This window comes from Heptranchias perlo, chromosome 22 (genome assembly GCF_035084215.1).
Source record: "Heptranchias perlo isolate sHepPer1 chromosome 22, sHepPer1.hap1, whole genome shotgun sequence".
In the NCBI taxonomy this organism is placed as follows: domain Eukaryota; kingdom Metazoa; phylum Chordata; class Chondrichthyes; order Hexanchiformes; family Hexanchidae; genus Heptranchias; species Heptranchias perlo.
In genome coordinates this window covers 18,029,108-18,056,898 of record NC_090346.1, presented here as the reverse complement: position 1 = coordinate 18,056,898, position 27,791 = coordinate 18,029,108, and the positions used below count along the sequence as shown (strand labels likewise).

At 42.9% G+C, this 27,791-nt stretch overlaps 1 protein-coding gene across 2 annotated transcripts in view; it reads right to left on the bottom strand.

Moving 5' to 3' along the window:
• kctd5a (potassium channel tetramerization domain containing 5a) overlaps positions 1-27,791 on the bottom strand; it is a 74,039-nt gene that overhangs the window by 23,927 nt on the left and 22,321 nt on the right. Inside the window, exons 2-5 of one of the 2 annotated variants that reach the window (XM_068003076.1) lie at positions 11,518-11,626; positions 10,887-10,978; positions 8,003-8,098; positions 5,102-5,218 (exon numbers count right to left, since the gene is read on the bottom strand). In XM_068003076.1, coding sequence (XP_067859177.1) covers positions 5,102-5,218; positions 8,003-8,098; positions 10,887-10,978; positions 11,518-11,626 — 414 coding nt within the window. The remainder of the gene's footprint in view (positions 1-5,101; positions 5,219-8,002; positions 8,099-10,886; positions 10,979-11,517; positions 11,627-27,791) is intronic. The other variant, XM_068003078.1, reaches the window with a different exon arrangement.

The following is a 27,791-nucleotide window of genomic DNA, read 5'->3' as shown; positions in this document are numbered from 1 at the left end:
TAACCCCCCAATCTTCTTGCAAGTATCACTTCTGGGGTAAACATGGACTTAACCCCAAATTTTTCAGGCTTTTATTTCTACTGCCCAGTGGCCTCGGTCTTGTCCAGTGATATTTGCTGAGTCTGTGTGTATTTTGATGACTGCTGGTCTTTGAAGCATTCAACATTTTAAAAGCTTGGTCTTGCTTGATTTTAAGCTTGATGTACTTGAGTTGTATATTTAGCGAGTTAATGTTATTCAGTGGTGTGAATAAATTGGGAAACACTATTTCTGGCTTGGTGTACGCATATTAAATACTTAAACAAGCTGCTGCAGCGTTAATGCCAGAAATCAGCACACCCTCCTGTGCATTTTTCCTTCCCTTTCTACTTCTAGTTTTTTTTGATCTTGTAAACTTCATCCTATTAAATACCACATACATGTGAAATGACAAAATGCCATTCGAACCACACAAGCAGTCATGGTCTCTCCCAATAGCCGATTTAATCTCCTGTGCAAGGTGACTAGCTATGGGAGAAACTTTCAAAACGGGAAAAATTATTTTTCTCCTTGACGCTCAGGAATCAAGCGAACATTCAAGATATCAACTTATTATTCAGCCCTACACCCAGTCAATCTGAGCAACAATTTACACAGTGATACTGATGGCTATATTAACAGGAGGGAGCGCAACTTAAACAGAACAAGTCGCAGTATCCTGACCATCTCTCCTTCCATAATGCTCCTTTTGTGCCTTGTACTTGGTACTTTGTGTGAAAACCCAGCGAGACTGAGAAACTGTTGAGTTTAAATCTTTTCACCTGCTAACTGCTATCCTATAGAAGTTCTCAAATTCAGTCTTCAGGAGTGAAGAGAAACTGAGGGGCCATGTGCAGGAGTACCTGAAACGAATGGAGGAGAAGGTCAAGCTGGATACAGATCTGGTTATTTCTTTTTGTCTAGTTGTATCCCTCCTCTCCTGAAGGTACCTACAGCATTCCAGTACCTTGCCCAAATATCCATTCATCATGTGTGAGCCTACAGGACCAGCATGATTGTTTAACCATGGTGGGTAGTGGGCATAACTGATTCAGTCCTTATCCAATGTCCACACTTCCAGCAGGGTTAACTTGTACTGATCAGGAGAAAGTCCCATTCCTGATCTTCCCCTCTGCAGGGTGCTGAGACCAACTGTAGCATTCCAAATGCTGCCCTGGCTGAGGTCAGGTAAATGAGCAGAGGCTGGGGATTGAACCCACGAATTCTGTTCTCCATTGTCCCCAGGGATTAAGAACCAGCTCAATCCCACAGAGCAGAAGGTGCAGTTTCAATCCATCAGCTAACACCAGGGCATAAGAAACAGGAACACTCTGTATATAGCCTCATTACAGCCTTGGTCCAAACATGGACAGAAGAGCTGAATTCCAGAGGCGAGGTGAGAGTGACTGCCCTTGACATCAAGGTAGCATTTGACCGAGTGTGGCACCAAGGAGCCCTCGTAAAATTGAAGTCAATGGGAATCAGGGGGAAAACTCTCCAGTGGCTGGAGTCATACCTAGCACAAAGGAAGATGGTAGTGGTTGTTGGAGGCCAATCATCTCAGCCCCAGGATATTGCTGCAGGAGTTCCTCAGGGCAGTGTCCTAGGCCCAACCATCTTCAGCTGCTTCATCAATGACTTTCCCTCCCCAGGACCAGATGGTTTCCATCCCAGGGTTTTAAAGGAAGTAGGTGAGCACATTGCAGATGCTCTAACTATAATCTTTCAAAGTTCTCTAGATTCAGGAACTGTTCCTCTGGATTGGAAAATTGCACACGTCACTCCGCTTTTTAAGAAGGGAGAGAGAGGGAAACCAGGGACCAGTTAGCCTAACATCTGTTGTGGGGAAAATGTTGGGAGTCTATAATTAAGGATAGGATGACTGAACACCTCGAGAATTTTCAGTTAATCAGAGAGAACCAGCATGGATTTGTGAAAGGTAGGTCGTGCCTGACAAACCTGATCAAATTTTTTTGAAGAGGTGACTAAAGTAGTGGACAGGGGAATGTCAATGGATGTTATTTATATGGATTTCCAGAAGGCATTTGATAAGGTCCTACATAAGAGACTGTTAGCTAAGTTAGAAGCCCATGGAATCAAGGGAAAAGTACGGACTTGGCTAGGAAGTTGGCTGAGCAAAAGGCGATTGAGAGTAGGGATAATGGGTAGGTACTCACATTGGCAGGATGTGACTAGTGGAGTCCCGCAGGGATCTGTCTTAGGGCCTCAATTATTCACAATATTTATTAACGACTTAGATGAAGGCATAGAAAGTCTCATATCTAAGTTTGCCGATGACACAAAGATTGGTGGCATTGTAAGCAGTGTAGATGAAAACATAAAATTACAAAGCGATATTGATAGATTAGGTGAATGGGCAAAACTGTGGCAAATGGAATTCAATGTAGACAAATGTGAGGTCATCCACTTTGGATCAAAAAAGGATAGAACAGGGTACTTTCTAAATGGTAAAAAGTTAAAAACAGTGGATGTCCAAAGGGACTCAGGGGTTCAGGTACACAGATCATTGAAGTGTCATGAACAGGTGCAGAAAATAATCAAGAAGGCAAATGGAATGCTGGCCTTTATATCTAGAGGACTGGAGTACAAGGGGGCAGAAGTTATGCTGCAGCTATACAAAACCCTGGTTAGACCGCACCTGGAGTACTGTGAGCAGTTCTGGGCACCGCACCTTTGGAAGGACATATTGGCCTTGGAGGGAGTGCAGCGTAGGTTTACTAGAATGATACCCGGACTTCGAGGGTTAAGTTACGAGGAGAGATTACACAAATTGGGGTTGTATTCTCTGGAGTTTCGAAGGTTAAGGGGTGATCTGATCGAAGTTTATAAGATATCAAGGGGAACGGATAGGGTGGATAGAGAGAAACTATTTCCGCTGGTTGGGGATTTTAGGAGTAGGGGGCACAGTCTAAAAATTAGAGCCAGACCTTTCAGGAGCGAGATTAGAAAACATTTCTACACACAAAGGATGGTAGAAGTTTGGAACTCTCTTCCGCAAACGGCAATTGATACTAGCTCAATTGCTAAATTTAAATCTGAGATAGATAGCTTTTTGGCAATCAAAGATATTAAGGGATATGGGCCAAAGGCGGGTATATGGAGTAAGATCACAGATCAGCCGTGATCTTATCAAATGGCGGAGCAGGCATGAGGGGCTGAATGGCCTACTCCTGTTCCTATAAGGTCAGAAATGGGGATGTTCGCTGATGATTGCACAGTGTTCAGTTCCATTCGCAACCCCTCAGATAATGAAGCAATCCCTGCCTGCATGCAGCAAGACCTGGACAACATCCAGGTTTGGGCTGATAAGTGGCAAGTAACATTCACGTCAGACAAGTGCCAGGCAATGACCATCTCCAACAAGAGAGTCTAACCACCTCCCCTTGACATTCAACAGCATTACCATCACCAAATCCCCCACCATCAACATCTTGGGGATCACCATTGACCAGAAACTTAACTGGACCAGCCACATAAATACTGTGGGTGCAAGAGCAGGTCAGAGGCTGGGTATTCTGCAGCGAGTGACTCACCTCCTGACTCCCCTAAGCTTTTCCACCATCTACAAGATACAAGTAAGGAATGTGATGAAATACAAGAAGCTCGACTCCATCCAGAACAAAGCAGCCCGCTTGACTGGCACCCTATCTACCATCCTAAACATTCACTCCCTTCACCACTGGCGCACCGTGGCTGCAGTGTGTACTGTCTACAGGATGCACTGCAGCAACTCGCCAAGGCTTCTTCGTCAGCACCTGCCAAACCGCGGCCTCTACCACCGAGAAGGACAAGGGCAGCAGGCACATGGGAACAACAACACCTGCACGTTCCCCTCCAAGTCACACACCATCCCGACTTGGAAATATATCGCCGTTCCTTCATCGTCGCTGGGTCAAAATCCTGGAACACTCTACCTAACAGTACTGTGGCAGAACCTTCACCACACGGACTGCACTAGTTCAAGGCGGCGGCTCACCATCTCTTTCTCAAGGGCAATAAATGCTGGCCTTGCCAGTGACGCCCACATCCCATGAACGAATAAAAAAAACATTTTGTATGCTGTAGGGTCTATTTAAACTATAAATTCAGTGTCAGGAAAAAAGTCATCTGGCTTTGAAATAAGACCAAAATTAGTAGGAATTACAATTTTCTGGAAGTTCTCAGCAGGCTTGCTGATTGCACTGAATATGCAGGGAATATCTTGGAGCGAGCCTTTGTACAGAGAGATCGTCTACTCCATCAGGGCTACTCTGCACTCCAGACACCAGCACTTCAGTAAAACAAAGAGCAAAACACAGCAAGTGCTGGAAACCAGGAATTAAAACAGAAAATGCAGCAAACACTCAGCAGGTCAGGCAGCATCCGTGGAGAGAGAAACTGGTTGTGACGAAAGGTCATTGACCTGGAACGTTAATCCTACCTGGCTCTCTCCACAGATGCTGCCTGACTTGCTGAGTGTTTCATGCATTTTCTGTTTTCAGACCAGGGCTTCAGTGCTGCTGCTCAAGGTCAACTCAAATAAGTTTTCACAATAGTTTTACAACAGTCTTAAAAAAAAAAGCTGGTCCTCAAACCTTATAGACACTGCCCAACCAAACAGCAATCATCGCACAAGATGACAAGAGACAACCTCTTAAATAAATGTTTAACCAAGCCTAATGTAGTTTTCCTCAAAATACCGTGTACAACCAGAATTACCGAAAAAATAAAGACTTGATTTTATTTTGTTTTCAAATCTGATTTCATAACTTGTATTTCAGGTCTACATATCTTTTTAAAGCTGCTAAAAAATACATTACAGAGAAGCAAAATCCCAATGCATTGAGCAGTGCAAACAGCTGGTGTAAAAAAGTGTGAAAAATGTGTTGTATGTGTAAGTATGTGTGCACTAAATATATATTATACATACACACACACAATATCAGCATACCACAGAATTGAAACATGACCTTTCCAAGAATGGGAAGATGTAATGTAAAGCAAGCAATGGTAACAAGCAGGAAGACATGGAGATAGGCCGTGCATTATTAGAGTGAGAATGGAGGGTATTACTGGGACAGACCTCACTGCTGCTGTTGTGGAAACTGGTCTCCTCCCCCTTCACTTCCCTCGACACAATCAGTAGAAACTCTGACTGATGGTCCCGCCCATAGCCGTACGGGGAACCTATACTGACCAGCTGTAACAACCAGAGCAGAGAGTTTGTAACACTGGGTATACTAAAAGTTCTTTCATTTTAAGTTTTCAAAAGGTGTAAATTAAACACATTTAAAACTGATTTTTATTACATTTCAAATACAGTTTCACTGATCGTTTTCAACACTAGTAGAGCGGCAATTATTCAAAATATGAATCAGAAATATTGATCAGCAAACAAGTCCTGCTTTCCTTTAAGGTCGTAAAATCTTGGGTGCCAAAGAATGGCGGACGGTAGCCTGTGATTGCCCATTCCATGATCCCAGTCATTATACAGGATGGAGGTGTCTAGTTGAGGCCAGGTCTTTTTTGTCTGTGGGATTGAGATGACCGACCCCTAGGTCTGCTCCTACACAAAGTGCTAGTGGCTGGTTATACGGCAGAGAGATCTGGCAATGATGCCGTCTACATCCACTTAAATAGAGAAAGTGCGAGTATAAGATCATAGGGGAGAAGAGCAAAGGGCCCTCAGTCTTAAAGCAAAAATAGTTACAAACTCCCCAGCGACTCAGGTCCAGAATATCCCTGGTTTGCACTGAGTTATCTGATCACCTAGGGTTGTACTTGGGGTGTTACAATTATCCTCAGCACCTCTGGGTTGGGGGGGGGGGGGGGGGGGAAATCAGCCAGGGCTCCCATTAGTTCTCCACTGACCCCTGTTAGAAAGTGCATGTATGGTGAGGACAGGATGGGGTTTGGATGTGATGCCCTGCATAGATGAACAGCTGGTAAACGCCACTGTCTAGGCTCATACGTGAAGAATGGCTACCTTGGGGAGGTACCCGAGGGTGGCCAGCAGCTGTGCAAACATACCCTAAGAAGCATCCCCTTCAGAAGAGGGGGAAATCAGCAATAAAAAAGTTGCAGAATCCATAATCTATTTTAGTTCAAAAGGTGAGATTTCAATTGGAGGAAGGAGAAAACGAAGATACAGGTCAAATATCGCCACTTTCTGGGATACGTAGTATGATATTTTTAATACAATGAACTCGCAAAAAAAAGGTGATTTAAGATTTAATGCGATAGTATGTGAATTGAAAAACCTTATTAAATTGGACCCTAAAAATAACTTATTTCCAGCCAAGCTATTTAAGATCTCTTTGGCACAAAAATATTGACGTCAATCTTTAATTGCCATTTAGCCCAAATCGATTTTTTTTAAAAAGGAGAAACAGCAGTTTTTTTTAAGCCAATTCTACAGTTTACAAAACAATACTTGTTGGGTACACAAACCCAGTCGGAAAGGTCGAATTGTGCCAGGGTAGCTGGGAAGCAGGAAACAGCAGTTGCCTGGGGAGAATGACTGGACTCAAGAGAGAGCAAAAGGTTCAAACACTCTGCTTCTGTGCACTGGGGAAGATCGGAGATACTGCGAGTGATGTAAACAGAGCCAAACACTCAACCGACAGAGAATGTGCAGCATCGCACTTGCTCCTACCAGGGGGCGAGTCTCTCACTAATCAGGCCAAGCATTTGCCTACAAAACAGTCACTTCAAAGTAACGTGTGGCCATTGCGTGTGAAACACTGAGCTGTTTGAGAAATGGAATAAGACGCTACATAAATGCAAGCCTTAAAAAGGCAAAATTTACTGTCTGATTTGCCCCCACTTACCAGGACCTCTGACGGTTGCAGACTGCATTATATATATTGGTCGATCTCCCATGGTGTTACATAAAGGGAGTCAAGACCAAAGGGTAGTCTTCAGGTGAAGTGGGATTGGGGCGGGGGGTGGAAGACATTGAACCAGGGTGAAGAGATGGAATTTAGTCCCTGTTGTAAAGTCAAACATTCCAACCTGATTTTCATATTATCATAAATTCCGACGATCACATTTATAATGGAAACTGTCTGTGTAAACTGGTCACGCTGTAAACACACCTTCCTGCCAGTGGTGGTGCTGCAGTTTCCATTATAAATGTGGATATACGAATTTATAATAGAACATGTTGACAAAGTATATTTATTTAGGGTAACACACTCCAATTCATAAATCTGCACTTACAAGTCTTATAGATAACTGCCCCCTTCCCCCCATAAAAGATAACTTGAAGTAATGCAGCAACTTAAATGTGATTCTCAATGAGTAATGGCAGTGTTCTAGGAGTTAGTGTGGATATTAACCATCAGCACAATGTGATGTACCTAAAATGGCAGACCTGATGTTTTTAAGTCAAGGAATAATGAAAAAATGCAGTTATAAATATAGCTATTGCCACAATAATAAATACATTGCCCAGTTATGCTTCTAATGATTGGAATGGGGACTGTAACATGCGGAAACTTGTTTAGGAAGGAATATTCCCTTGGAATGGAAAACCAACCATGTCCCCAGGTCCATCGCATAGAGAAAGTTTGGAAGGAATCATATTGAAGAGTCACAGCCTGCAGCCACAATACAATCTATGAAGCATTTGGACTTTGTTTACATCACTAAATGCTCACACACCTTTTGACCAGAGATTCATTTTTAGAAGCTTTTTAAAAAAATATATTCTGCTCCAGCTCAAAAAATGTCCGTAAATGAGCAGCTATAAAATTTGAATCAAGAACTTGTTTGGTCAGGACATTGATGCTTTGAATCTGTATTTGGTCCAGCCAACTATCGAGGCTGCCTTCAAATGGCTAAAGGTGCATCATCTGTTCATTACTAATGGCATGGTGTGGTGCACCAAAGTGAAAGAGGAACTTTTATATTACTCCCAACTACAGTATAACCTAATGCTGGTTAGATCTCAAAGTCTAACTGATTGCGTTAACATCCTTACCTGTTCAAACTTCCAGCCATCAGACATGGTAGACACCATCTGGGTGAGCTCCTCTTCCTGGCATTGCAGCACTCTATAGACATGTTTCACTGGGATCTGAGGGTTACAAGGCAAGAGGAATCGAATCACTTCCTAGCTCAAAGATCCATTAAAGAAAAAGTTATGGAATTACAGTTGATGAACTTTGGGGATTTTTCCAATGGTGGAAATAGTGCAGGTAAAATCTAATTAAAGCCTAGGAAAGAATCTTAAAGTGCACCTGAAATTAACAAAGAAAATACTCACTGGGACAAGTTACACCTCAAAGTTTGTAAATTATTAAAAAGTGAAAATGGGATTATAATTTGAGAGTGTACATATTTTTACTGAATGCACTGATCCTGTGCACACATATAAATGAAAGTAATCGCCCCTTCAGTTATAACGCGTGTTTCAGTGCAAACTGTCCCTATCCCACACTGTCAAATACTTCATTGTATTTTACCTAACAGACACTGAACTCCCTGAAAGGACACATTTTTTGGTCAATTCTCTTCCCTATCCTCCTGATGGCAATCCTTGTTCTGTTACCTTCCCAGGTGGTCATTATTCATGTGACACCAAACAATTAGTTTCAGCATGTTATTCACAGCTCAGCCTAACCCTCACCCACACACATGCATTTCCACCAGGGGTTGCTGGATAGATAAAAGGAGCAGGAAATCCTGGCTGATTTTCCTCTCCCTAACACAGGAACAGAAGTTAATTCTAATACTTCTAACACAGCCCCAACTGAGATCAGCTAATTCAGCACTGACCAGGGACTGAACTCGGGCCCTTCTTGTTCCATACGGCTCAGCTACTCACTGGATAAGCTGAGCCATGCGGGAAGCTGCACAACACCTCTTTTAAAGGGTAGTTTTTAGCAGGCTCTGCAGAACTGAAGCTATGTCAATTACTGTGGCAGCTCCTGCTCAGAGGCACTTCTCCCTTTGATAACCAAAGCAGTATACTGCTATCAACACTCACACCATCACGTACACAGGACTGCATTCATCTCTTTCAGATCTCTGAATGACGACAGATTGTATTTTTGAACACGTTTACTGCGGCACTTTTCTAATATACTTAAATGTTGCTGCAATCTTTGCATTTGCATGGCAGCAATTATCTATTAAGTGCTAAAAATATTCTGGCAACAGGCAAGGATTTGCACATCGTTTAACCACCATCTGCAAAACACATCCTTCTCTGTGGTTGTAGTCTGGAATACTATTTTAAAAAAAAAATGTATTTTGGGTCTCAGATCGCCACAGAATCTTTTGCCACCACGCCTTCAGTTTCCTGCTGCTTTCACCTTCACTTTCCCATGCTCCTAATGCCCCTGCCTCCCTATACAATACGATACCAGCAGCACTGATACCTTGTACAACTGGCGAGGAAATGAGTGTCAACAGACTATTCTGTCATGAGGGAAGCACACCTCAGCAGAGTCTTACCCTATCTTCCCCCAACATCAACACAAATGCACTTTTCCAGCACTGGTTAGTAATCAGGAACAGAAACTGAGGCAAATTTATCTCTTCCGAATCCAGGGGTGCTGAGACCAACTGACATTTCAGCTCAGCATGGACCTGGAATTGCCCCAGGGACTTTCTCTATGGCCCAAATTATACTTCACTTTTATGAACCGAAACATGGGGGAAGTACTTGCTGGCACCTGTACAATCTACTTTACCCCAGTGATCTTAGTATAAACAGGTCGGGGGCTGTATTGAGGCTGAGAGACTAGGAGCTTTCGAGGAGCAAAGGGATTTGAGTGTCCATGTACACAAATCACTTAAAGCTAGTGTGCAGGTACAAAAAGTAATCAAAAAGGCTAATGGAATGTTGGCTTTTATCTAAGGGGGCTGGAATACAAAGGGGAGGAAATGATACTTCAGTTGTCTAGAGCCTCGGTCAGACCCCATCAGGAGTACTGTGTTCAGCTCAGGAAGGATATATTGGCCTTGGAGGGGGTACAGCACAGATTCACCAGAATACCACCTGGGCTCAAGAAGTTAAATTATGAGGACAGGTTGCATAAACTTGGCTTGTATTCCCTTGAGTTTAGAAGACAGTGGGGTGATTTAATTGTGGTGTTTAAAATATTTAAAGGATGTGATAGGGTAGAAACGGAGAAATGATTTCCTCTGGTGGGGGAATCCAGAACAAGGGGACATAACCTTAAAATTAGAGCTAGGTTATTCAGGGGTGATGTCAGGAAGCACTTTATCACAAAGGGTAGTGGAAATCTGGAACACTCTCCCCCAGAATGCTATGGATGCTGGGGGGTCATTTGGAGCTTTCAAGAATGAGATCAATGGATTTTTGTTGGGTGAGGGTATCAAGGGATATGGAGCAAAGGTGGGTAAATAGAATTAAGATACAGATCAGCCATGATCTGATTGAATGGCGGAACAGGCTCAAGGAGCCGAATGGCTTCCTCTTGTTCCGATGTTACATCGAATATACAACACAGAAACAGGCCATTCGGCCCAACAGATCTATGCTCCACACGAGCCTCTTCCCTTCCTACTTCATCTAATCCTATCAGCATATCCTTCTATTCCTTTTTTCCTCATGGGGTTATCTAGCTTCCCCTTAAATGCATACATGCAAGCTCTGCATTCCAAAGCTGCTGTAGGAAATTGCATGACCAATAATATATGCCAAAATGGGACTGCTCCCAAAAGGGAATATCACTGAATAAGCTCTGAACATCCATACAGAAAGTGAGAGAACTTCCCATCATTGGGAATAGTACAGCTCTTTCTTCAACACTTGGAATCTCTCGCTCCCAACCTCCGCCCACCAATCCCTCAAGGTCATTTCATGTACTTGCACCCGGTCTCTTTCCACTCACCTGCGACGTTTTGGTGTCTCTTTCTCTTATCCTGTCTTTCACTAGCTTTATTAGTGATGTGATGTTGTAAAATTCTGCTTCCTCCAGCACACCTGAAAGGGACAAAACTACCTTCAAGTATTTTCAATCTATAATACTGCAGATAGGTTCTTTTCAACCACAACTCAAATATTTGCAATTCATGGGTGAAAAGAAACAATGTTTTAAATATTGACTTTTACTGGACAGAGCCACATCCAGTACTTTTCATCTTATTCCACAGATAACATCTCAGGATGAGAGCCATCGCTGAGGTTTACAGCCGTGCATTTTCAAGGACCTCACTGAAGTATAGAAGCTATTCATTAGCTTAGACAAGGCCTCAAATAGAAACTAGTGAAAAATAAGTACAAAACAGATAGCAGAAACAACATCTTCACAAAGTGTGACAGGTGTCTGGAATAATGTGTCAGGCAGAGCAGCAGAAACAGAATTTAGGGTGCTCTCAAAACAAGTTGGATGTGAGGCTGCGAAAGTTTGAATACAAGAGGCTTTGGTCAGCCAAACAGCCTTTTCTCATTCCTTTCTTTTTAATCTAAGAACATAATAAAGATAAACAAAAGAAATTGAAGATGTAACAAACAGGACTTGCCTTCTTCTGCTAAATCTTTATTAATAACCAGCTTCCCATGTCGCAGATAGTTCAGCACTGGCCCAAAATATGTAGGATCTCGGTCTATTAGATAAGCACCAGTCTCATCCTGAAATTTCAAGCACAGTAAAGTCTGGTTACAAAAATCATATTTTGCAAGTACTTACTAACATATTTAGTTTAATCAAATCATTGTTTTAACCCCTGCTAGCCTTTCTTTTCCCAAATAGCACACATCCATGTAGTGTAACTTACTAATATAGGGCTCTAAATTGGGGTCGCGTAGTGCCCGTTGTTTCGGCGCTACACGGCCTCTCCGACATCCAAGATGGCGTCTTGGACGCGCATGACGTGCGCCGGATGCCATCTTGGTATGGGAGTTAGAGCAGGCGCAAATAATGAACGCTGGAATCATGTCAAGTAGGGAGAAAATGGCTTCAATCAGTGTGCAACACTGATTTAAAGCGATAGACACCATTTTGGGACTTAACGCTCAACTCTTAACCTCAACCATCTGAACGCGTCTTAGAGTGCCTGGAACTCCTCCCACCAGCGCTATTTGAAGGGACCATGCAAAATTTACAGGTTAGTGGCTGGATTATTGCTTCTGGCTGCCGAGTCATTTGTAACTGATTTTGGAGGTCTCCTAGACTTCAATACTAGGACACGGGGACATCGCCTAACATTTAGAGCCAGGACATGCAGGAGTGAAGTTAGGAAATGCTTCTAAACGCAAAGGGTGGGAGACATTTGGAACACTGTTCTGCAGACGGCAGTTGATACGAGCTCACTTGTGAATGTTAAATCTGAGATTGATAGATTTCCATGAACCAAGGGTATTAAGGAATATGGGGTTAAGGCGGGTAAATGGAGTTAGGTCACAGGTCCACCATGATCTCACTTAATGGTGGAACAGGTTCATGGGGCTAAATGCCACTGCCACTTGCGCCACCTTCTCCTGCAAGAAAGCGGGACATGTGCCTGGGTGATGTGCCTGTCATGGTTGAATAGCTAGTGTGTGTGGCCTGTGAGTTGTGGGTGGACAGCTTGAAACAGTGGTAATGTGTAAGGGTGAGAAGAAGCATCTGGTTGGAAGAGTTGAGTACTGATGGAAAGAGTTTGTTGGTATGTGGATGATGGGGGGTGTAGTGCGGGGTGCCGTTGGTATGAGACGCCACTTGACAGGTGACCTCACTCACCTTGACCACTCATGTCAAAGCACTGAATTTCTTCCTGCACTGTATCCATGTTCATGATGCTGTGCACCTGGCATTGACTTTGTCCCCCGCTGCCTTTTGGATATATGTCTGGAGGGTCTCTTGCCACCCCACCCCCCGCAGGGATATAGGATGTCCCTCCTTCTGTCCACCTCTTGCACCGAGGTCTCTAGTGCATCAGCAGAGAACCTTGGTGCACGCACAATCGCAGGCCTGGTACCAATTCAGATCGGCAGATTGGTGAGGTCTGGCATGCAGGTTGGAGGATGTGGGATTTAGTAGTGCACAACCTTTATTCAATGTTTTAACATAACTCATCAGTGTGTAAACATAGGGATGGGACCTGTTTTACGTGTGTGATGTCTGATCTCAGTTCAGACTCCGTGCAGACAGTAGACTGTTAATTTTAGCAAATAACAGGTTCCAGCTACCTTTAAGAGATTTTTAAGAAACATCCTCCCTTTAAGAGATTGAGCTCCCCTGGTGGCTGAAAGTGCGAATTGCATCATCGATTCCACATGCGAGGCCCGGAATGGAACGCTGATTGCAGGTGAGCCGAAACTTGCGTCCTACCTGCGCAGCAGCCACTGGGCGGGGGTAACAGCACATCACGCTACCCTCATCCAAAAACGGCCCCTATCCAATTTTTCCCCCACAGTCTCTATAACCCATCACAAATGGGACATTATAAACCCATCAGCCTGTTTGATCCTGGTTTAAAGCAGTCTGCACATCACTCTGATCTGTTTGCACTTGCTCCCCCCACCCCAACAATTTAACTTCCACTTGCAACAACTTTCATTTATAAGTGTCAGCTTGGCTCCGTTTGTAGGATTCCTGCCTTTGAGTCAGAAGATTGTGGGCCCAAGCTCCAATCTAGATTTAAGCACATAATCTAGGCTGACATTTCAGTGCAGTACTGAGGGAGTGCTGCACTGTCGGAGGTGCCGTCTTTTGGATGAAACATTAAACTGAGGCCCTATCTGCCCTCTCAGGTGCATGCAAAAAATCCCATGGCCTATTCGAAGAAAAGCAGGGAGTTCTGCCCGGTGTCCTGGCCAATATTTGTCCCAACATCACCAAAATGGGTTATCTGGTCATTTACGTCATTGCTGTTTGTAGGACCTTGTTCTGTGCAAATTGATGATCGTATTTTCCTACATAACAACGACTACATTTCATAAGTAGTTCATCGGCCATCAAGCGCTTTGGGATGACCAGGCGACATGCAAGGTGCTATAGAAATGCAAGTACATTCCTTCTTATATAGCACCACCTCTAAACACAACAGGAAAGATTTGGTTTGTGGGGGTGGTAGGGGGGAAAAAAAAGTGAGATGATTATGGTGGGGCACAAGATTGAAGACATTTGTGACTGACTGACTGCTTCATTCCAGATGCTGAGAAGTGTGAGGAAGGTCTGTATATGACAGCATCAAACGATGGTCCCAACACAAAAATACCAGCAGTGGCAGCATTTACATCGATCCCCAATGGGCCTTTGCCCCTCCAGGTGCTTCCCTGAAGTTTCACTGCTGTTGAATCGTTCACACTGCTGGGCTGCCTCTGACAGCAAGCTCATTGTACATAAAAAACAATGTCTGAAATGCAGAGTAAGTTTATTTTGCCTAGATGGAAAATTACATAGTTTCAAATTAAATATTCAGATTAGGGATAAACAAGGAGGCTCACAACCATTCTGCGATTACAAGAAACAGCTGCATCAAGGAAATTGTAAAAAAAAAAGCTAATAGCAAAAACAAGCACAGGACAGACAGCATTCTGCTGATGCCAGGAGTAAAAGGGCTTGAACAAATGGTGACACATTCATAGGAAACAATGTCCGAGTCACCTTGCACCTCCACATGCCCCGTTACTAAAAACCCATAGTATTTAAAGGGAAGACCCAGAAGAAAACAAATATTATACTCCTATCAGAAAAATGTAACTCGTACCATCTAGTTTCTGTTTCTGAAATACAAGTGAGGAGAGGGAGACAATAAGTGGGACCGGCGTAGATGATTCCAACTACCCATCGGTGCAAAACTGCTCCTCCAGACAGAGCCCCAAGAATAAAACACACGAATATAGGTAAACCTTGTGGGGTACAGTGTTACCGCCCTAATAAAGTCAGTGTGTGCTGAAAACTCTGAAGGTAAATGGAATATGCGAAGACACGAGTTCAGAAAATGTAATCTTTGTGACTGTAATGCATCTCTTGCTGAACACTGAAGATTAAAAAGAAGTTAAATCTCGCTGTGTGACTGTGTTAGTCACTGAGATCTAACATGCAGCACTGTGGAGTCGAAAGGTCGCAGGCTCAATGCCCCACTTCAATTCAGTTTCTGGTCTGAATCCCAGCAGGCAAGAGCCATTTGGCATCAGCTGCAGTATCTTTCACCCCACCAGTCAAGAGAGAATGAAGGGGAAACAGGATGCCCTGCCTGGCTGGTAACCACACCATCCAGCTGCACTGGGAGCTAGATACCAGCAAGAAGTGCAAATCCTGTCATACCCAATGTAGAGACACAGAGAGTAATTGCAGAATGGAACATTTAGAGATCCTTTCTATGCAGGGAGCTGCACAGCTGTCAGAGGCAGTCTTCAGCTCCCTGTAGACTGTCATCCTTTGTAGTCTAGCACATTCAATCAGAGTACGTTAACAACATAGTGCAAGTCACGGCCAATTAGTTTTTTGGAATGTAGGTACATCACCGTGGGGCATTACATTTTGATTGCATATGTTTAAACTTGACTTGGGATAGAGGACAAGAAGGGTTTCTGCTCCACGATTTTCTCTGCTTTAAGTCTTTTATCTATGGCCCCTCGTTCTTGATCCCTCAACTACTAGAAGAATCTGCTTCTATCTACCTCTCTTGAAATTGCTGACTTATGCTAGGGGGCAGATCCGTAAGTGCCCAGGTGGCCATTCTTCACCTGTGAGTAGATGCTGACAGTGCTGACGAGCAATTTGACTTGAGGACATTACAGCCATGATCACCCCATGTCCACATATTTCATCACTGGATAGTCCTCAAGAACAGAACGCTGGCTGAGTTATGTTCATCTAGGCCTAGAGTAGGATGTGGGAATGGGCTAAAAAGTTTCAGATGGAATTCAATGTCAGTAAGTGTGAGGTGATTTTTTGTACCAAAATGTCTCAGCAGTAATGATACTGTGAATGAGAGTAGGCTCAGTGCTGTGCGAGAAGAGGGATTTGGGGGGACAGGTTCACAGGACATTAAAGGCAGCACCTCAGGTTGATAAGGCTGTAAAAAAAAAATCTAATGGAAGTCTAGGTTTTATTTCAAGAGGTACAGAATACAAAAACCAGGAGGTAATGAAGAGCCTGTATTAAACCTTAATAAGGCCTCAGAACAGAGCACTGTGTGAAGTATTGGGCTCCACACGATGGGAAGAATACTGAAGCTTTAGACAGGGTACAATACAGATTCACTAGGATGCTGCCTGGTTATGAGGAAATACAAATACCAAAAAAGGATAGAGTTGCTTTTATATTTAGCAAAATAAACTTGCGAGATTCCCCAAGGACCATCAGGAAAATCAGGGTTTTTTTTTAAAAAGCCTTGGTGAAGCTGGCAAGTTCACATTGGGGATCCTATGTGCAGGCAAGCACTGTGCACTGGCAGCCAATAAAACAGGAGCCTCAGACAGCCGCACCAGGCACCAAATACAATTAAAAAATATTTGAGAAGTGGATGCTGCGATGCTTGCCAAATCAATGAAACGCAGATGCCCTATTTACTGTCTACCTTTAAACTCGTTAAAGCAGAAAGTGCAAGTGGTGGCTGCATAATGGAAATGCTTTTGTGAAATATACTGGGACAGAATGGTCAGGATTTTCTGAAAGTGGAATCTGTTTAACAGTAGCAATCTGATCGATGGGCAGAGTCGTATCAAAATCCTGGTGTTTCCACTTTGTGTGACTGGCTCCTGTCATTATTGGCCAGATTCCAATATCTTTCAAGTAGATATTGATCCCCTCCGGAGCCTTGCAATACCATCATTCTAATGTACAGTATATGAGGTCATGAGGGGATCCAAGTTGTGCTATTAGTACTGAGCATGATGTATTGCACACAAAGCAGACTGTGTGGTGGGTGGAATCACAAGATTTAGTGAACTGCATCCTTTATTGGAAAAAACACACTAACCTGTGCCAATTCAAATACTTAACCATGACTTGAATTTGTTGGATCCCTGAGAATGTGTTACAACCTGCAACAGCATCAGGCACCTATGCAATAACGTACAACGTGAAGGCCACCTACAATCCCCGTTAGTAAAGCATTTCAGGTGATTCCTTAATTACAGGCTCAACACTGAATCAACATATTCTTGGGAAGGTAACAAGATAGCTGCTCACGGACAGATGGCTTTCAGGTAGGTTTTACTGGAAGGTTTACAGTGAAACAAGCTAGAAACTATTTAGTCACAAAGATCACACTGATTTCAATCACACTGTTGGGTAACTCAAGGAAAACAAAAATAGTATGACAAAACATGAGTTACCTTGGATGTTCATAAAACCCGGAGTTTTGTGCTTTCCAAATTTCAGGAAGGGTCAGTTTCTCTCACCCCTCCCCCACAGCTTAGCGAATTTATCCAGTAGCAACTGTGCCACAACAGCTCCTGGTCCTTGGTATTTATGAATCCCAGACTATAGAATTTTACAGCTCAGGTGGTGGCACAGGTACTGTGCCTATGCCAGTTGCTGAAAGTTGTCCACCTCTGTCCTTTCCCCACAGCTTTCACATTTTCCTTTTTCAAATTTTTATCCACATCCCTTTTAAAACCTATTATGAATTCTGCTTCACCTCTATTTCTGGAAGGACACTCTCTGCGCAAAAGAATTTCTCATAACCTCTGGTCACTTGGGTGAGATATCAGAGGTGGACCAGCAACCATGGAACCAAACCCCAAGCAAGGAATCAATGCCTTCAGGAGATTAGGGCAGAAAATTGGTGACTGAAATAGAGTTTAACAATTGTGCATCTGAATTTTAGCAACATATGTCCTTTTCTCCTGAAGGCTGTATCTTCTGTCATGGAACAGCAATGTTTGCAACACTGCCCCAGAAGGGATTACTCGACAACTCCATTGGTTCTTTAATACTGAGGCACAACTACTGGAATAAACATTATTTTCTTTCAAACAACACTCAAATCCAGGGAAGAGGTCTACACAAACTATATGCTGCTCTTAACAACTCAATATTAAAACATGTAGTGGTAAGGTGACTATACCCTATGAAATACAATTAGCTGGAAGCCCCTCACTGAATGAAGTGAAGGGATTACATTGATTAAAATGGCTGAAACTCCAAGTACCATTTTCATCTTTCTCTTCCTTTCCTCCATCCCGCCCTCATGTCAAAGAAATAAAGTCACTTCTTTCATGAGCTGCCGTAGGAGATTTGAAGATATTTATAAAACAGATGACTAGCTCAGGAATCTGCCGTCACCCGCTCTAATGCCAATTATTAGAGCATGGGTGAGAGTCAAAACCAGAAAATACTGGAGAAACGCAGGTCAGTCAGCATCTGGAGAGAAGGAAACAGTCAACGTTTCAGGCAGGGCCCTACTTCAGAGCTGAAAACAGAATGATGAACAAGCATTTTAATATCAGAATAAAAGGGGAGAAGGGGAAGGAAAAAACACAAGCAAACAGATACCACTGAGAGACTTTGGCACCTGACCATGGAAACATAGGAACAGGAGGCGGCCATTTAACCCCTCGACCTTGTTCCACCATTTAATGAGATCCTGGCTGATCTGAACCTAACTCCATATCCCAAAGCAAAAATCTATCGATCTCAGATTTAAAATTATTAATTGAGCTAGCATCTACTGCTTTTTGTGGGAGAGTTCCACACTTCTACCACCCTGTGTGTGAAGAAGTGTTTCCTAGCTTCTCACCTGAATGGTCTGGCTCTGATTTTAAGGTTATGTCCCCATGTCCTAGACTCCCCCAGCAGCAGAAATGTTTCTCTCTATTTACCCTATCGATTCCTTTCAAAATCCTAAAAACTTCAATCAAATCACCCCTTAACCTTCTATGTTCCAAAGAATACAAGCCCAGTTTATGTAATCTCTCCTCATAATCTAACCCTTGGAGCCCTGGTAACATTCTGGTGAATATGTACTGCACTCCTTCCAAGGCCAATATATCCTTTCTAAGGTGCGGTGCCCAGAATTGTACCCAGTACTCCAGATGTGGTCTAACCAGGGCTTTGTATAGCTGTGGCAAAACTTCCTCCCCATTATATTCCAGCCCTCTAGTTATAAAGGCTAACATTCCATTAGCCTTTTTGATTATTTTTGTACCTGACCACCACATTTTAGTGATCTGTGTATATGGACCCCTAAATCTCTTTGGTCCTCCACTGTTCCTAGCTTTTCACCATTTAAAAAACTCACATCTATCCTTTTTTGGCCCAAAATGGATGACCTCACACTTACCTGCCTATTACTGGATTCAGCCCAACCCCTCCAAAAGCCCACTACAGTTGTCTTATGAATGTTCCAAGCAACATACTGAGCACGGTGTCCAGTTCTGGTCACCGAGACATGAGAGACATTCAATCACTGGAAGTGGTGCAGAGAAGAGCACGAGGCTGCATCCAGCACCAGAGGACTGTAAGAAACCATCTGATTACATTACTGCATTGCCAGTATCATCTGACATTACAATTCGTAGACTGGTTAGGACTGTTGGGAGAGTGCATGTTCCAACTTAAACTGGGCACAGGCAATGATTCAATTGCTGTTCTACAACAGGAAACACCCCCCCAAACTACAAGATTGCCTTAAACAATTTTGTAAAAAAAACTGGTACATTTACAACAGAGGAAAAGGTAAAAGCAGACCAAGTATTTGTTGCTGACAACAGCTCCCTCCCAAACACACTGAGTTCTTGTAATATAACCACCTCCCATGTGTGATGACATTGCTGGGAGCAGTAACACTACAGGGACAAAAAAGATCTTCTTGTGGAGGCAGGGGATATGGCTGAGGCACTAAATGAATACTTTGCATCTGTCTTCACTAGAGAAGAGGATGCTGCCAATGTAGCAGTAAAGGAAGAAGTAGTAGCGATATTGGATAGCATAAAAATAGATAGAGAGATACTTAAAGGTTGGCAGCGCTTAAAGTAGAAAAGTCACCCAGTCCAGATGGGATGCATCCTAGGTTACTGAGGGAAGTAAGGGTGCAAATTGCGGAGGCTCTGGCCACAATCTTCCAATCCTCCTTCGTTACGGGGATGGTGCCGGAGGACTGGAGGATTGCAAATGTTAAACCTCTGTTCAAAAAAGGGAAGGGATAAACCCGGCAATGACAGGCCAGTCAGCCTAACATCGGTGGTGAGGAAACTTTGAGACACAATAATCTGGAACAAAATAAGTTGGCACTTGGAATAGTACGGCCCAATAAATGAAAGTCAGTAGGGATTTGTTAAAAGGAAAATCATGTTTGACTAACTTGATTGAGTTCTTTTACAAAGTAATGGAGAGGGTTGATATTGTGTATTTGGACTTTCAAAAGGCATTTGATAAAGTACCACACAATAGACTTGTTAGCAAAATTAAAGCCGATGGGATTAAAGGGGCAGTGGCAGCGTGGATACAAAATTGGCTAGGGGACAGAAAGCAGAGAGTAGTGGCGAATGGTTGTTTTTCAGACTGGATGGAAGTATACAGTGGTGTTCCCCAAGGTATTAGGACCACTGCTTTTTTTGATATATTAATGACCTGGACATGGGTATAGAGGGTATAACTTCAAAGTTTGCACATAACACAAAACTTGGAAATGTAGTAAACAATGTGGAGGATAGTAACAGACTTCAGGAGGACACAGACAAATTGGTGAAATGGGCAGACACATGGCAGATGAAATTTAACACAGAGAAGCATTTTGGTAGGAAGAATGAGGTGAGGCAATATAAACTATAAACAGGTGCATTAGGGACAGGCTGAATCCAGCTGGAGTAAAGTGATTGCTAGTTCTCACCCAGGGACCTGAATCTTTCCAAATTATTTTTGCCCCCTGGGCTTCTACTCTCTGAAGCACAGATGCTCTTTGTTAGTTCTACTCTAGGATGTTCATAGTATCATAGTGGGTACAGCACACGAGGAGGCCTGTCAGCCCATCGTGCCTGCGCCAGCTCCTTGAAAGAGCTATCCAAATAGTCCCATTCCCCTGTAAATGTTTTCCCTTCAAGTATTTATCTAATTCTCTCTTGAAAGTTACCATTGAATCTGCTTCCACCACCCTTTCTTGCAGTGCATTCCAGATCATTACAACTCGCAGCATAAAAAAATGTTTCCTCATGTCGCCTCTAGCACTTTTGCCGATCACCTACAAATGTTGTAACTTGTTATTCAGCTTAGCACTGGTCTTTGACCTGAACTGACTGCGCACCCAGATTGGTTTTGATGAGGGTCTGAAGTTTACACCTATACATGTAAAACCATCATAAATCCCACATCCTGTCAATGAAGCCAAGCTCAGCTCATTCACATCATGCTTTTCAGGCAGTAGATATATCAATTGCTCAACAAATAAACTTAAGGCCAGAAATAACCATTATTTGAATGTTACAGTGGTTATTTTTGTACAACAGGAAAAGGATTGGTGAAGTGTCCTGGGTATTGTATTATTGAGTTGTTCTCTATTGTTGGAGCTCTATGTTTTCAGCTTTTATTTTTTGAAAAAATTGCTGGAATTTTGCAGCGTTTAGTTTGGACCTTTTGAGAACAGGCTAAAATTGGGGGTTGGGGCAGAGAGAGAAAATGAGTCAACAGTTCAGTTGGAATTGGAGGAAACAAAATTTGCAAATGGTTCTTTACCAGCTCCATCTCCTGCTCACGGTGGAGGGGATACACGCCCTTTAAAGGATGCTTCAAAGAACTGACCTTTTTATGTTCACCATATGGTAAAGGAAGCAGGTGACAAGCTTAGAGCAGAGCGAGACACGGCCTCAGTGGCAAAGCAAATTTGGGGGAAAAGTGTAGCAGTAGCCTTTTGTTATGTCCTTGTAAAGTACTGTAGCATGATATTGGATTGCATCCTTAAGGATAAAAAACAAGGCTGACTCAGTTGGGAAGATTAATTATGCAACAAGAGAATTGCTTACTACAACATCAATTATTAAACACAGGCCTCAGCTGCTTCAGTTAATCTATGCACCCAGATATTATCAGTTTAAAAAAATTACCATTCCCGAGCAATTGTTCAACAGGCTCATTTTCCCAGATGATTGCACTCCCACACTGCCAGGTAATATTCACTTGTGTGTTAGCTGGTGGGGATGGGGAATGTGTGCAATATCTGAACAGTAGTGTTTACTCTGACAATTTAATACATTACACAGGCATCAGTTTCATGCCAGTCCCTACACAACAGAACAAATTGCAACAGCTGTAATGGAACCAACATGAATAATGCAGAGTAACATTAAAACTGCCTGATAAAATGACAAGATGGAATTACCCACACTACAAAATACAATGTGGCCTTTATTGAGAGTGCACTGTATGTCGGAGAGTGGGCAGCAAATAATGAGGGAAAGCATTTTTGCTGATTCTTCACTCCACTTAAAAAGTCTGCTATCAATCTCTACTCATTTAAAATAGCACATTAGCAAATCATTAAAACATTTGTTCTTGACTGCACCAAATAGGTTTTTCACAACAAGAATTTTTTTGCTTAAATACAAGTTCTAATCTGTACTTTTGGCTGCTTTTATATCAACAGCGTGCTGCTGATGGTGGGCCTATTATAATATAAAGGAGGCATACAGATCTTTGATGGCACCTGGGACTTGCCTGTTAGTATTTCCTGTGGATGAAACATATAGAAACATAGAAAATAGGAGCAGGAGTAGGCCATTCGGCCCTGCTTTGCCATTCAATATGATCATGGCTGAACCTCTATATTCCCACTCTCTCCCCATAACCCTTGATGCCTTTTGTGTCTTGAAATCTATCTCCTTTTTAAATATATTCAGTGACTTGGCCTCCATAGCTTTCTGTGGTAGAGAATTCCACAGGTTCACCACCCTCTGAGTGAAGAAATTTCTCCTCATCTCAGTCCTAAATGTCCTACTCCATATCCTGAGACTGTGACCCCTTGTTCTGGAACCCCCCAGCCAGAGGAAACATCCTCCCTGCATCCAGTCTGTCTAGCCCTGCCAGAATTTTATACGTTTCAATAAGATCCCCTCTCATTTTTCTAAATTCGAATGAATACAGGCTTAGTCGACCCACTCTCTCATCATACGACAGTCCTGCCATCCCAGGAATCAGTCTGATGAACCTTTGCTGCACTCCCTCTATGGCAAGTATATCCTTTCTTAGGTAACGAGATCAAAACTGCACACAATACTCCAGGTGTGGTCTCACCAAGGCCCTGTATAACTGCAGTAAGACATCCCTGCTCCTGTACTCAAATCCTCTTGCAATGAAGGCCAACATACCATTTGCCATCCTAACTGTTTGCTGCACCTGCATGTTTGATTTCAGTGACTGGTGTACAAGGACACCCAGGTTCCTTTGTACATCAACATTTCCCAATCTATCATCGTTTAAGTAAGACTCTGCCTTTCTGTTTTTCCTTCTGAAGTGGATAACTTCACATTTATCCACGTTATACGGCATCTACTGTGTATTTGCCCACTCACTCAGCTTGTCTATATCACCTTGAAACCCCTTTGCATCTTCCTCATAACTCACAATCCCACCTAGTTTTGTGTCAGCAAACTTGGAAATATTAAATTTGGTTCCCTCATCCAAATCATTGATATATATTGTGAACAGCTGGGGCCTAAGCACTGATCCCTGCAGTACCCCACTAGTCACCGCCTGCCACCCCGAAGACGACCCATTTATTCCTACTGTTTCCTGTCAACCAATTTTCAATCCATGCCAGTATATTACCCCCAATCCCATGTGCTTTAATTTTGCACACTAACCTCTTATGTGGGATTTTATCAAAGGCCTTCTGAAAATCCAAATACACCATATCCACTGGTTCTCCCTTATCTGTTCTACCAGTTACATCCTCAAAAAACTCCAGTAGATTTAGCAAACATGATTTCCCTTTCATAAATCCATGTTGACTTTGTCTAATCCTGTTGATATTTTCTAAGTGTCCTGTTATCACATCCTTTATAATAGACTCTGATGCTGACCCTCTGACATGGGCACGGACGCCGGAATGGAGAGCACTTGCAGATTGTGGGTCTCCCTGTGAGTAAAGTCCCCACCCAAATAGAGAAGACCTTTAAAATGACAACTTCCAGCATGTCTCCAAATTTTCCTCACCATCTTATGGCACCATGCGCTATTGCCTAACCAGAGAGTAGGCAGATGATCTGCAGCTAGGCCGTCACTCTGGAAATGTCTACTAAATCACACTAATGCTCCTGATGCAGTCACCAGGGAAGAATGGTAACCTTACACATTACATTAGTGCTGTCTTATGTTCTATCTGATCTTTTGCTCTGCTCATTGCTAAATTTTGCATTCACTATATCTTACACCAAGTTATCTGTTCATTGATAACTGGCGTCAGCCAACAGGAAAAGCTACTGACATATGAAGTACACCCATGCAGTAAAAATGGCCCAAAGTGCTTCACGAGGGGGATCAGATATTGAGGAGACTGGGGGAAGATTTGGGGAAGTGTGGCTTGGAAAGGTAGGTTTTGGACAGGTGTTTGACAATGAAGAAACGTCAAAGCGGATTTAGGAAGAGAATTCCAGAGCACATGGAATCAGAAGCTGACGGTTTGGCCAGCGACGGTGTGGGAACACACAATGGTTACTAGAACAGAGGGCACAAGCTGGGATGTAAGGCTGGAGGAAGTTGCAGAGGTAGGGTGGAGATGGGCATTGGAAGGATTTGTAAAGGGGGCGGAGGATTTCAAAATCATTGCATTTGAGGACAGGGAGCTTGTGGAGGTCAGCCACAACTCAGTGGGTAGCACTTATGCCTCTGAGTCACAGGTTGTGGGTTGAAGTCCCACTCCAGAGATTGGAACACAAAATCCAGGCTGACAGTCCAGTTCGGGACTGGGGGAGTGCTGCACTGTTGGAGGTGCTGTCTTTCGGATGAGACGTTAAACCAAGGAGCTGTCTGCCCTCTCAGGTGGACGTAAAAGATCCCATGGAGCTATTTGAAGAGCAGGTGAGTTCTCCTGGTGTCCTGACCAACATTTATCGTTCAACCAATACCTAAAACAGATGATCTGGTCATTTAGATCATTGCTATTTGTGGGACCTTGCTGTGTGCAATTGGCTGTTACGTTTCCTACATTACAACAGTGACTACACTTCAAAAGTACTTAATTGGCTGTAAAGCGCTTTAGGACGTCCCGAGGTCATGAAAGGGACTATATAAATGCAAGTTCCTTGCAAGTTCTCTCTCAGCGAGGGCAAGGGCAAGATGTGAGGACTTCATAGTGGATGGGAGGTGGACAGTGGATTTTTGGATGTTAGAGGATGGAGCTCAAAAAGCTCATGGGGGCAGCATTGGAGAAATCAAGCCTGGAGGTGACAAAAACAAGGTTAAGAGTTTTAGCAATGTGGAATGAGCATTACTATAGCTATGAAAGAAGTCGGTTCATAGCTCAGCTCTGGGTCAAACAGAACACACATGTTGTGGACTGAGAGTTCAAGTGATATTATCCAGTGAGGGACAAACATGTATAAAGATGGGGAAAAATATGCTTTTTTTGGATAGATGCCTCCTCAGGTTGATGTAAAAGATCCCATGGCACTATTTGAAGAGCGTGGATGTTCTCCCAGTATGCTGGCCAATATTTATCTGTTAACCATTCAATAAGGTGCCACATAAAAGGTTGTTAGGCAAGATAAGGGTTCATGGGGTTGGGGGTAACATATTAGCATGAATAGAGGATTGGTTAAAGGACAGAAAGCAGAGTAGGGATAAATGGGTCATTCTCAGGTTGGCAGGCTGTAACTAGTGGGTTGCCGCAAGGATCGTTGCTTGGGCCTCAGCTATTTACAGTCTATATTAATGACTTGGATGAAGGGACCAAGTGTAATGTTTCCAAGTTTGCTGACGATATAAAGCTAGGTGGGGAAGTAAGCTATGAGGAAGACACAAAGAGTCTGCAAAGGTTAAGTGAATGGGCAAGTCGGTGGCAGATGGAGTATAATGTGGGAAATGTGAGGTTATTCACTTTGGTAGGAAGAATAGAAAAACAGAATATTTTTTAAATGGTGAGAAACTATTAAATGTTGGTGTCCAGAGAGACTTGGGTGTCCTGGCACAAGAAACACAAAAAGTTAATAAGCAGGTACAGCAAGCAATTAGGAAAGAAAATGGCATGTTGGCCTTTATTGCAAGGGGGTTGGAGTATAAGAGTAAGGAAGTCTTACTACAATTGCATAAGGCTTTGGTGAGACCTCTCCTGGAGTACTGCGTACAGTTTTGGTCTCCTTATCTAAGGAAGAATACACTTGCCTTAGAGGCGGTGCAATGAAGGTTCACTAGATTAATTCCTAGGATGAGAAGGTTGTCCTATGAGGATAGGGTGAGTAGAATGGGCTTATACTCTCGAATTGAAAAGAATGAGAGGTGATCTCATTAAAACATAAGATTCTGAGGGGGCATGACAGGGTAGAGGCTGTTTCCCCTGACTGGAAAGTCTAGAACTAGAGGGCATGGTCGCAGGATATGGGGTCAGCCATTTAAGACTGAGATCAGGAGGCATTTCTTCACTCAGAGGGTTGTGAATCTTTGGAATTCTCTATCCCAGAGGGCTGTGGATGCTGTCGTTGAGTATATTCAAGGCTGAGATAGATAGATTTTTGGACTCTAGGGGAATCAAGGGATATGGGGATCGGGCAGGAAAGTGGAGTTGAGGTAGAAGAAGAACAGCCATGACCTGATTGAACGGCAGAACAGGCTCGAGGGGCCATATGGCCTACTCCTGCTTCTTATGTTCTTAACCAACACCATTATAAACAGACGATCTGGTCATATATCTCATTGATGTTTGTGGGATCTTGCTGTGCACAAATTGACTTGTTAGATTTACCTACATTACAACAGTGACTACACCTCAAAAGAACTTTATTGTCTTTATTATCTCGAATAGGTTATCAGCAGCAGCCCCGGCAACTCTACTTTCTGATACGTGCCATAATGGGAGTGAAAGCTCAACAATTTGAAAAATTACCAGCTGAAGCATCTCTGGTAATGTCTGGTAAAGTGCTTTGGGATGTTCTGATGTCATGAAGGTGCTATGTAAATACAAGTTTGTTTTTCCTATACATAAAAATCTACTCAAAGAAAAGAAACATCAGATACTGATAAGCACAAATATTTAAAGACTATTACAAGTGCAAAGTCAACCAGTTTTTGTAAAACAAGTCATCCTGTAACACTGCACAGCTCCCAAAGACAGCATCTCACTGAAGCTAGACATTAACAAATAGGTGCGTTTTATACATGTTGGTGCAGTTATACAGCATTTACAGGTGCATACGTTGATATGGGGTTAGTGGAGTTGTGCATATTGGCACAATATTGTTACACATTCAGAATTGGGGTGTTTTGTCACATTCTTCTGATGATTGATTGTGACTTAGATTCGTAACAGTGCTGTGACCTTAGCAGTACTGCGTAACTAAATAGTGTATTCATAGGTCCTGAAGTATGCAGCATGCAAAACTTGTTGCCTATTGAGAGCCTATATCCTAATCAGTTTAGGCAAATAAAACAGAACATACACTAGGCTCGACATAATGGGGCACCTGCTCCCAGGCAATTTAACAGCACTGTTCAGTCAATGCAAATTCACTCTTAAAATACCCAATCCATTTTCTTTCTAAATAACCACGGAAAGAGAATAGAAAATAGTTTATCCTCATCAGCCCAGACGACACTACTTTCTGATACATGGGAGTGAAAGCTCAACAATTTGAAAAATTACCAGCTGTTGCATCTCTTTTTTTAAGCAAGCAAGACACATGGGTAAAGTGAAATTCTGTTCAACAGGAAGAGGTA